This window comes from Pterocles gutturalis, unplaced genomic scaffold (assembly GCF_000699245.1).
Source record: "Pterocles gutturalis isolate BGI_N339 unplaced genomic scaffold, ASM69924v1 scaffold8163, whole genome shotgun sequence".
Lineage (NCBI taxonomy): Eukaryota > Metazoa > Chordata > Aves > Pterocliformes > Pteroclidae > Pterocles > Pterocles gutturalis.
In genome coordinates, this window is record NW_010125583.1 from 129,407 (window position 1) to 142,070 (window position 12,664).

General features: G+C 35.0%; 1 protein-coding gene across 1 annotated transcript in view; it reads right to left on the bottom strand.

Annotated features, from left to right (window-relative positions):
* ELP4 (elongator acetyltransferase complex subunit 4) overlaps nucleotides 1-12,154 on the bottom strand; it is a gene marked incomplete at its 5' end in the record, with an annotated part of 123,570 nt that extends 111,416 nt beyond the window's left edge. The window contains one exon of the mRNA XM_010078622.1: nucleotides 11,934-12,154. Coding sequence (XP_010076924.1) covers nucleotides 11,934-12,154 — 221 coding nt within the window. The remainder of the gene's footprint in view (nucleotides 1-11,933) is intronic.
* Between the last annotated feature and the right edge of the window lie 510 nt (nucleotides 12,155-12,664).

The following is a 12,664-nucleotide window of genomic DNA, read 5'->3' on the forward strand; positions in this document are numbered from 1 at the left end:
ATTTACAGTTTTCATTAAATTTACAGATTTATAACACGCTTTGGTAAAAAAAGAAATTTACTTTTGTCAAAGCTTCCTTGTATCTACCCAGAAAGGAAGCAGAGAAACTTTCAAACCAAAGACAAAGATTTCTGACAGCTAGGAGAAAATGAAAACAGAACACTGTAATGAAAGGTTCTGAGAAAGTATAAACACAAACATGAGCTGACAGGCACGCCAATGCATTTCATGTATATGCAGATACAAATCATTTGCATTTACTTCTAAGAGCATTATATAAAGGATTTTTCTAAAAAATATGCTATTTTGAATTTCTAATTTTATAACTCAGATATCCACAATAAAGAGTTAATTAATCTTATTTTCTAAGGTGCTGTTCTGAAAACAAATTACTGAATAGTTAAGCCATTATGCAGATTTAATTTCCCAATACAATTATACATAGATTTAAGCTTGTGTGCTGGTTTTGGCTGAGATAGAGTTAATATTCTTCATAGTAGCTAGTATGAGGCTATGTTTGGGATTTATGCTGAGAATAAAGCTGATAATGCACTGATGTTTTAGTTGTTGCCAAGCAATGCTTACACTACACCAAGGACTTTTTCAGCTTCTCTTGCTCCTGCCCACCCAGCTTCTTCTTGGTAAGAAGATGGGAGATGACACAGCCAGGACAGCTGACCCGAACTGGCCAAAGGGATATTCCACACCATAAGATGTCATCCTCAGTATATAAGCTAGGGGAGTTGTTTGGGGAAGGATGATTGCTGCTCAGGACTGGCAGGGCATTGTTTGGCAGGTGGTGAGCAGGTGCATTAGCTTTTTTTGTTGTTTTCCTTTTCATTACAATTTATTGGTAGCAGTAGTATTTTATTTCAATCATTAAACTGCTCTTTTCTCAACTCACAAGGTTTCTTACCTTTTTTCTCTGATTCTCTCCCCCATCTCACTGTGGAGGGCAGTGAGAAAGCGGCTGTGTGGTGCTCATTGCTGGCTAGGGTTAAACCACAACAGCTGGCTAAGGTAAAAAGGTCTTTCGGTGAAGAGCTGCTACCATGTAATCATCTCAAAATATAGCTCAATTATAGCAATAAAAAAAGAAATAAAAATCAACCTTCATTTAAAAAGCGAGTTCTGTAAAGGAATAATTCTGCAGACCAAAACATTTCCAGATATCTCTTCCTTTCATTCACCAAGATCACCTGGCTCCCAGGTACTACCTGCAGCTTTTTATAGTGGTGGGTAACTTCTGTTTTTCTGAAAACAAGTGCTAGCCACAGTTTTAAAGAGATAATGAAATTTTGCCTAAGCATTTCATCAAGCTCCCTGAGCTTCCCCCTGTTTCAGGTCCTGCTACTGATATAACTAGTTGCTACCTCATCCTGCTGTAGTATCCCTGGGCAGCTATCACATCATCTGCAAAGCCGAAATCCAGGAAATAGCATATTTACCATTCACCTTTACTGTAAGTAAAGAGAAAAACAGCACCAATATTTTCTTAAAGCTTTTTGATATTTTTCTCCTCTAGAATAATTGCAAGTGTCTGTCACTTATACTACTTACACTACTGATTCATTGTTATTATACAATAATTGGCAAAGACAAATCTGAGACAGGGACATTCAGCTATATACATTTGCTTTTGTACAATAACACACAATGCATGTTTTACACAGAGACTGTATTTTATGCTAAAATAGAACAGACGTCAAGACAATAAGGGGTGAGAGCTTTTCCAAGTACTACTGATAAAGTACTACTGCAAAACCCTCCTGCAACATTGAAAAATGTTCCTGCCTTGCAGTCATACACAGAACAAAATCTTCTTACATGGCACTATATAGAAGGAAGACACTACAAATACTAGCTGTTGACACCAAGAAGATCAGTCAAAAACAACTAGAGACAAACACACTATCTATGCAACACAATTAGGCACTGTGGTATGCCCTAAGTGTTGCTAAGAACAAAGCAGACTAAGAGATCATGGAAAAATGGTTTCACCTGAAGCTGATAAAGATTTTGTCTGCCAGAGATTAAAACCTATCTAAGTATCCACCTAAAATAGCCTTTTTTTTTTTTTAAATATAGTTCACTTTTAACTATTGACATCATAAAGACATTTTATTCCGACACAAAAAACTTCTAACACTATAAAATGATTGTTTAAACATGACTAAATTCACACAAAGCAACATGAGAAATCCTGTGCCTCAGTACCATGGCAGTTTGCATATGCATCAGCTTAGGTCCATTTTATGCTGTCTTGTCCCTTGCTGCCCCACAGAAGGCTCCAGGAGCACTTGGAAGAACTCTCTCATACCAAGAGCAACTCTTATTTCGTCAGTTGCTTTTCCAAAATGCATTTACCTAATAACTACCATGCTTAGCTGAAGAATACATTTCTTCAATGTACCATGTTCTGGTCCCTATGCATGAAACATGTTCACATGATGCACTGAGACTTAAGACATTTCTGGGCTACTAGGTCTCACAGCCATATAATTTTCTATCCCAACACTTTGCTCTAAAGTAAACATATCCTGAACCATATTCTTGCATGTATTGGTTGCGAACACTGCAGCCTCCTAGTAGACTTTGGACGTAATACAGCTGCAATCTGGAAAAGGTAGGCTGCCTTTGGAGCTGACTGATATTTTGAAGACCAGTTGCTTAAGGTCCACCTGGTATATTAATTTGGTTAAATACTTTCCAAGATGTTGTACTTAAGCACAAATAAGAAAGAAAATTCCAATCTTATTCATCATCTGAGTAGATCTGTAATTTGAACACATTTTAGATAAAGATTAATCAAGAGAACTAATAAAGATTGTTTACCTCCAGATTTGCATGATAACTTTATCACTATCATCCCAGCTTCTGCTTAACCTCATTTCCCTCCCATTTACACTAAATTCTGTGAAAGGGAGGCAAAACATGCGACTATTGTTTGAGGGTATGTCTACATTGGCTAGAAGCCAACATGCATGTGTTCATTAGCCTGGTAAAAGACTAAACAGAATACACAGGTGATCGCTAATGTTGTTTCTCCTTAGGATGTACTGAATAATATACTCCAGTCCATAATTTTCAAGAGTCTTTTAACTAGATCTTTGTATAAGCACATTTGGAAAGGGAGAGAGCTGAAAATTGGTTAGTAGGCTCAGGACTGGGGAGAATGAGACACAGTACACTGCTATATAAACCTGCTTTAAGGGCAATATTGAAAATATTGAAATTGAAATTATTAAAACATTTCTTTTTATCTTCAGGTCCTCTTTTTATCTTCATGATAACTAGAACTGGAAGAAAAGGCTTTCCCCTCTTCTGACACCGCAAATTAAATGCTATTCTTCCTTTCAAGGAAATAGCTCTTTCCAAACCTGACCATACCTAAGTGAAACAAAGCAGCTAAGTGAGAAAAAGTCTCCAGTTGTCATAACATAGGTATATTCTCAAAGATAAAGGCTGGCTGCTTCGATATATACTTCAAAACTCTTCAGTGTCATGAAAGGTTTCGCTGCTGTCCAAGAATTACAAAGCAGTCATCAGTTCTCAGATTGTTCTTAAAATAGAAGGAAAAATAAGAGTTATGAAAAGGATGAAGCAGACCAGCAGCCAAAGTAGGCACAGAATACAGGCTTCTTTTGGCACAGCTATACCAAAATTGAACTGAAAACTATACAGCAGAACACATAAGGGGAGCAGGGGAGGGCATGGTTTCTATGAGTGACATTTAAAGATGGCCAAGCCTGGGCTTTTCCTCAAAATATCTGCGTGTGGGAGAATCAAGAGCAGGGCTTTAGCGCAATCTTCCTCTGAGATTCATTACAAATTGAGAAACAAAGACACTAGTTTCCAGGAGTCTTATTAAATCATTATTTATGTTTGAGAACTGTACTTCTCTATCATATATAAAAAGAACTTAAATTCTGCTAAAATTATCATAATTTTAAGAAGTATTTGGGATTGTGAGCCCATTTAGAATTAAATAAATTCATATTCTTAGCATCAAAATCAGAATTTCAGAAGAATATAAGATTATTAAAATGTTTAAAAGTTACTAATAAAAGTGTTTGTTATTTAAACAAAAGAGTAAGAAAAGGAGAGTGGATTTATCAGCCTGTAATATCTCTATTTAATGTATTTCTGCATAAAAATATCTCAGCTTCCACATCATATAGCTTTGAAAAGCTTTGGAATTGACAATTTTGTGGCATCAACGTGTCAGCTCCTGAGAACCGTTACATTCTCCCAGGCTAAAAAAAAGACAAATCTCTCATAAGGTATATAAAAAAACAAAGCATGTAGCAGTGCATTAGTAAAATAATAAAAAAGAAAATATACAGCATTTCTTAGGGTCTCCTGAAATAAAAGTCTTTGCTATGCAGCATGAACACACAAAATGGAAGATAAGTGCTAAAGTTACCGAGTGCGGTTTGGTTGGGGCATTCATCTGTGTCTAGACTGAGATGTAGTAGGAAGGGAAAAAGGGAGAAGCAAGATTGTTGCTCTGTTTTAAAGCAAAAAATAAATTTTGAAAAAAAAGTTTTCTAAAGAACTAATACTAAATGACAATGCAATTAAAATAGTTTCGGTTCCTACAAAATGAGCTTATGAAGGTTGCAAACATGAAATAAATTAATTTAATTAAGAAGTCTTTTATCTTCGTAATAAAATGATGCACAACCCATATCTGGTAGCAACCCATGTCCTTCTGTGTTTGCTGCCACATTACTTTCCTTGCCTTGTTTTGGCAGATGTATGAAGCAAAATCAGATTCTAACAGTTTGACCTCTCTCACTTCTTATGTTCTCTAGGGGATAATAAAATCCAAGATACAATCCCACAGCAGTTAATGAAGCTTAACCTCACACCCTCTTAATTACCAATGCATTACACCAACTATAGGCATCATACTCCTCTCCAAGCTATTTTACAATGCTAAAGAAGTACTACTGTGCTATTATTTAGCAACATAATCCAAGCTGTATGTGAAATCCCTCTTATATAAAATCCTTTGAACCTTACGGGTTTCAGTAACTGTATAATTAATAGTACTCAAGAATTTTAAACATTATCTATGTACCAATAAATATGTATTTCACATGGTTTTATGCAACTATTTTGCAATGCAACATAATCACAGGTATGATTAGAGAAACATGAAAGAGAAAAATATTAAAGTGAGTACGATTCACTGTTGATCTCCAATTGCAACGATATTTGAATAGTTTAAAATCACATGAATTTAAGGCTCTTTTTCATTATGTTAATTTTTAGTATTTAAAGGACACCAGATGGTAAGTCAGGAAGGGTAAATATTTTCTTTTCAATAACATATTATATAAATGTCAGTTTAAAGGGCCCTACTCGCAAAAGGGGGGAGGATTCTACTTTGATTGTAAACAATTGTGAAGACAAGGTCTATTGTTAAAGAACACAAATGACTGGATACAGAATTTTTCTCCTTTTAGTGGCCCTTGTACAACAATTTATTTCCATCTCCAGGTAAGGCTGCTCTATGGAAATTTTTCTTTGACATTCAAGAGGACCAAATGGATGTCAACCCAGGATAAATAAGAACTGTGTGAAGAGAAAAGGGAAGTAATGTTCCTCTGTTTTATGAAATAAAAAAGGTTAATTGAAAGTACTCTAAGGGGTATTTTTTTTTGACCTGCAAAAATATATTCTCTACTTCACATACACAGAAGTAAACCTTACAGTCAAGCCACAGAACTCTGCTGTAACTTCCTTGCACTATGGCTCCATTCAGCAACATTGAAACCCAGGAATGCATACAAGAAGATTATTTTATTTCATCTTTTCCTGAATCAGTTCACTATGCTTAAGTAAGCAAAAGATAAATACAACAAAAAAAAGGACGACATAGTAAAAAAAGTAATGTGAAGATACTAAATAAAAATGGGAGTGGCCTTGTCCAAAATTCTGTAAACTATGTTGCAGTGTATAATGCACTGGCCTAAACAGATTTAATAATAACAACATTATTCATGAACACCTTTAGAGATGAGCACTGTAAGCAATAGTTAACTAATTGAGCGAATCAATTCTACGAAGTTACCAACTAGATTTGTAAAATAGTTATTTGTGAACACTGGAGCCTAAATATTTGGGCTTTTTCAGCTACTACTTTTATGATACATTTAACAGGCTAAGTAAGATCTGTGTTTAAAAACAAACATAATTTCATAACTAAGATAATGAAATAAAATATCCTAATAAACAGCCAAGGACTGGGAGATAGGAAACCTGAAATGTAAGCCAAACACTTATTTCCTCTGGTTCTGGAAAATCTTTCTATTAGATTGGTCTGAACTTTTGACAAAGACTCAGCTTTACACTTTAGAGAGTTCCCAGCATGGGTACTGCTTAAAAGGATTTTTTTTTTTTTAAAGAGAAACTATTACTTTTTTCCAGCATCCTCTTTCACACCTATACAACTTCTCTGTCAAGCTTACAACACAGTTTTGTAATGCAGAAAATTATACTACAATATAATTAAAATATTTACTTTTAAATACACAAAAACGTAACATACATATTCCACTTACCCAACACACAAGCAAGAAAATCAAACAGATGAGCAAGAGCTATATAATAAAGAAATTACATTTTTCAAAGGAGCTTCCAAACTCTGAGACAGCTGCCAGGGTTAGCTTCAACTCTTGTCTTTGTGCCACAAGGCTATCTTTACTTCAGAAAGAGAGATAAAAGGTGGTAGGAGAGTTCCCTAGTGCTGTAACTGTAATTGTATTTCTGTGTATCAAGTGATAACATTTAATAGCACGCAGCAGCTGAATCACTGTTAACAAGGTCACGTATTTTGAAAATACAATTGGGAAAAAAAAGGATAATAGGAATGTAGCCCTGCTTGCATATATATTTTTACCTTTCAAGTTGTTAAGCTTTTAATTTATGTAGCATCTAAAAATGTCAGATGACAGAAAAAATACCACTCGCATTCATACACAGCTGCTTTCACAACACCAGACAGCAAAGAGAAAGGAAGGAGCTAGAATAGCGCTCCTTGAAAATGGTAGCTTGGAAATTTCTGGTCACCAGCCTGACCATTTCTTCCTTTTAACAAAACAATGTTTTAGAGTCTTATCTATGAGGGAAAATGTAAGCACCGTGGTTGAATGTACTTTGCTGGAATAAAAAAGGCCATCTAGACAGCTATGCTTTCTTTCAAGAGGCTGTTTGCATACACAGTAATGCAACACTGAAGCTCAGTGGGTTGTTTATTGTTTTTTTAAATAACCCTGGAAATAACAAAAGTACATTTTGCTAGATTCCTTCTGCATTCATCTTTTCAATGGGAATAGAGTAAGTGTGCACTTTCTGTTCTTGAGGTGCACCCAGTACAACCAGCTTGCTGGAGACAGAATTTTTCAGTCTTTTCCAAATGACATACTTAAGCAAGTGTACTTTCACGTTTTTTTGAGAGATCTTTTCAGCTTGGTAGGAATTTTTAAAAACCTTGTTCCTGGAGTTTTTTTTATCTTGTCCCCATTGTTTTTTTAATAAATCATTCTACTTCTCTACATGGACCTCCCAGCTTCCTCACCAAGCAATGCTGCATTTTTCCCTTTCACCGTGGTTCCCTAGACCAGTAGTATGGTTTCTCCTGACTGACCTGACTTCTAGATAAGTCTAGCAAACACAGGGAAGCTGTGTATGTGATACACAGGCACACTAAGGGCTTTACTGCTCAAGAGAATCTTCTGTGCGGTTCTCCAGAGAGCAAACTGTTTGCATGTTGTTCATTTTCAAACTTGGAACTACAATGACACCAGATGTACAAGGTAAATACCGCTTTATGCCTTAGCATGGTAAGCCTCAAAGGACTTGACTGGGGGTAGAATTTTGAGGAATGCATTTCCTTTTAAGAAGACTACCCTCCATACCAGAGCTAGGAAAAGCATCCCCACAACCAGCAGCAGGCCCATAGATTAAGTACATTTTTTTTTTACTTGAAGGATGTGTTCTTTATCCTCTCTTCTTAAGAGAACCTCCAAATGGCAATCTCATTAGGGTCCAGACGTATCCTGTCATAAAATTCCAGCTTGAAAATAGAAATTCCATAAAAATGCAGTAATTGCACTAATTGTTCAGCTTTTCCGCAGGAGATGAACAGATGCAGCTCTAGAAAGCAGTTGTAAAAAAAAAATCTTCCACCTCAGGCTCCAAGTTCCCAAGGGAATGGCCATTGGTCAGGGGCCCACAGGGAAATTCTTAGGCTTCAGGGGATGCTGGTTTCTGTTTCCCAGCAGGTATCATGACCAGTAAGTCTTTCTCTCGAGATAAACTTTGCCCAGGCTTCCCCGTAAAAGCAACTTAACCGAAGGAACTCTTTATTGTCAAGATGAGCTCATAACTGGCAGCTATAATCCAATTTCTTTCATTAAAACTTGTGAGAATCAGTTCCCCTCCAAGGTCTAGATGAAATAATTAGGAAAATTATTTTATTATTTTATTAGGAAAATTATTATTTTGAGATGAAGGATTTGCTAAAGTATCTGAAAAAAGGCAGAGAAATCCTTACATAGGCAGTTTAGGCAATTGTAGAATTATAGTGCCAAATCTGAAGTAGGAAAAGCGAGAAATATAGAATTTTTTTTTTTTTTTTAAGACTGGAACCATAGTTTGGTACTAATAAGGAGAACGGGCATAAAGGATTAAGCTCCTTATATAATTACTGTATCTTTATGGCTTCCAGAAGCCAGTTTGGTACCCAGCCTAACATGGAGTGCATGCAAGCCTGTTCTAATTCTGGCTACAGTGATGCTCAAGGAAATATTCAACCCCATTGCTTGTTGTTTCTTGCAAAAAGCATAACAGTGTTTAAGTCAAGATTTCCTCTGTAATAAAAATAACCATATACTCAAATTTCTATGTCTCATTCTCAAACACATACACGACACGCAACTTCAAAATAGCTGGTATTGAGTGCAGAATTATAAAAAAATACAGCCACTAAATACAGGGAAGTTAAGGAAATAAGATACAAGAAAAAACCCTATCTACTTAATTAATTTCTCTTTGTTTTTAAGCTTAACTACATAACAACCTTTCATAATTTGTAGTCTAAACTTAATAAGGTATGGTACTGAAAATGGAATGTTAAGATAGAATGCTTCCTTCAGTCATTTTATTATTGAATTAGTTTTCCATTTACCAATGCAATCAGTTTTATGATCTATCACAGAAGTATACCATACTTTTTCTTACATTGTGCACTATTCCCAGGATTTATGCCCTCATAGTAAAAAGTTGCCTTTTGTTGAAGAATAGAGACTGAACAGAAATGCTTTTAAATGTTTAAAATACTTTCTAAAAACCAGCATGTATATAGTTCTGTAGGTTTTACCAGAGGTGTATAATTTTTCAACATTACATCTTAATGCCAATTTCCTGAAGAAGCTTTGACTACAAAAGGCATGAATATGTTTTCAAAGGATGATGGATAAATTGGTGGGTGGTAATATAATATATCTTAGGCAGCTGATCAGGGCTTTTTATCCTCTGCTTGTCTTTTAGTTATACACAATTTCAAGATAATTATGGTCTATAAGAATGTCTTTTCCCCTTCTTACTACCAGCAATATTTGTCTTGGTTATAGGTTCAAGAAACTTCCAATCACATCATAAAATTAGAATAAGGCAATTATGGCATCTCAGCAGAGAACTGAATGTATAAATAGACTGACCACACAATACGGACATAAGGCAGTTAGGGAACTGCCTTCATATAAAACACCAGTTAATTAGAATACTAGCTATAGAATATATTGAATCCATACTTGAATTTTCTAAAATAAAAGTCAAGCATAAAATGCCCAATTCAGGTCGACATGTACCATACCTAGGTTATCTTCCCAGTAAAGAATACAGTCTAATCAGATCCTGAAAATAAATTAATTACTAATGTCATTAAATAAAATGCAATGTTATTCAATGGTCAAATGTTATATTATAATCATGACTTGGTGGAGACATACAAATCCCAAACAGCTCATTTTATGCCAGGAGAGGACTTTGAGAAGTACCTGAAGGTTCTCTCTTTTAAAAAAGTCAAGTGAGGCAGTTCTAGGGAAAACTCCTCTACTTCTGTGATATGGAGACCTAACTGTTGCCAATGCCAATTGTAGATTGGCTTCTTCCAGGTGAGGCAATAATGATTTTTAGGTAACATACTGGCATTGTTATGCATACACGAACTGTACATTGTTTCCACCATAAGTGCCTAAGCTTTCCAAACGTGAAAGTACATAATTTTCTAGATTGATGCCCAGCATATTACTGGGTTACTTCACTGAAGCAATTTCAAGACAGTAATACAAATCAGAGAAATCAACTCTGCTGTGCCTTGTCTGTTAAGCAAAGGAAGTATTGAATAGTCAGAGCAGAAAAGCATAGACAAGAGTACTGTTTGGATATATAAACGCACAAAGGAAGAAAACATGGCAAAATTATGTTTTCCTTAACTTTCCTGTAGTAATATTGTCCATCCATTTATAATCTCTTATAGTAACACCGCTATGGAGTTACAACAGAGGAATGCAGAACCTACTGTCTACCCCTGAAAAGTAAGAAGGAAAACTTATTCCAAATCAGGTAACAGAGCTCAATAAATCACATCGAACTAACTGACAAGAAACTCAAACTGGTACAAGGACAGATGTGTGTAACAATGTCTGTTGATTAACAGGAGCTAGGAAACATACAGCAGGCTATTAACAATTGATTCAAACATGAATGAAAGAAGAATTAAATGTATGTTAGCTACTCCATTTTAAGAAATTTTAATGCAATGCAATAATCATTTGAATAATTTAATTTTGATGAGAAAATCAACTGCAATGATCATGTATTGTACAGAGAGTCAATGACTTCATTATCAGTTATTTAAAAACAAATATTATTAAAAAAATAGCACATTCTTCTATAATTCATACTTCACAATCAAATTCTAACCTATTTATTTAGGCTATATTCTAAACCACAAGAACAAATTATTAAAATTTCATCCCTAAATTAACCCTCTCTAGATTCAAGATAATGAAAAAAAAAAATAGATTTTTCATAACCACAATCATATAGTTTCATTGAGAATGTACTTATTCTGAAGAATATACTTTATTGAAGATTTTATTGAATAAATAAGGCATAGAATCTACCACTAGGTAGGAAAAAAGAAAAGTAATCATTTTATTCAGAAATAGTCTCTGAAGACTCTTAAGGAAGTAGCCAGACTTCACTTGATGCAGAAGTAATCAGTAAATTATATGTTACTTTTGATATAAGAAAAATCAGCCTTAGAAAGACATAAAATATTTAATAAAATTTTGTAGGATTATCCTCACACTTCAGCATTTTTTGCAATGTTGATCAGGCTTTTTCCCTTCTATAATTTCATTATAATGGAAACTATCAGTGTTTGATTAGGATCTCTCTGAAGTCTGAAAGGAGCCTTTCTATATGACCTGATCAAAAGCTGACACTGTTTCCACCACAATATATTTCAAGCAGCTTAACTACTCTTCGTGACAGGCAGGTGAAAACTGTAAACAGTTAGGTTTACTCAAACTAATCAATTAAGCAAGCTAGTTTGTCTGGTTTTCACCCGTAATCAAAATAAAGGACAAGGAGTCTCCTAGCCTGATTTGGCCTTGGGAGGATCTTACTCCATTGTCTATAGGTGGAGGATCTTACTCCATTGTCTATAGGTGGAGGCTAGTAAGCTAAACTTAATTCCCAAATTTGGCTAGCGCAATTACTTCTGCACTTCCCAACACATTCTTATGAATCACTGAGATTAATTAATTTTTAGTACACAATATATACACTTTAAAATGTATTTAAATTCATCAAGAGATTACAGCTTGTCAAAAGCTATGAGTTTTCTTTACCTTTAGGATGTTGTCAGGATGCTCTTTAGCAGAAGCAACAAACAAATCATGTCCACAGAGAACTCCCTCTGCCAGAAAATACTTGAACAACAAGTTGGAGTAGAGACCATATTTATCTTCCTCTGTGAAAACAAGAATGGTTGGAATTTTTCCTTTTTTATTAGATAAATCACCCACCTGTATTTTCACAACACTACAAAAGCCCTCTTTTAGTCTGCCTCCTGGAGTACACAACACACAATAGAGTTAATAAGTAAAATATGATTCCAAAGCTTTAAAACTAATGCTTGATAATATTGTGTTCCTAATTTTTCAAGCCAGAGAAATAGTTCACAATCATGTTCAAGGCCAGTTTGGAGGCTTTGAGCAACCTGGTCTAGTGGAAGGTTTCCCTGCCCATGGCAGGGGGGTTGGAACTAGATGATATTTAAGGTCCCTTCCAACCCAAACCATTCTGTGATTCTATGCATTTGATTCTAAAATATAAGCTTATATCTTACAAGTTCATGCATTTGATTTCCAAGCTAAAGCTATACAAAGGTATCATTTCTTATGGAGACATTGGCATTTCTTTCAAAACTGTGAGAACTACAAAAACAGGCAAACCCAATGGATATATTGAAAAACCAGACAATTTGCAATGCTGTTTTTGAAAGCTATACAGACATTCAACAGACATATGAACTTACAGTTTAAGTGAGACAATACTTGTTAACAGACATTGTGAATAC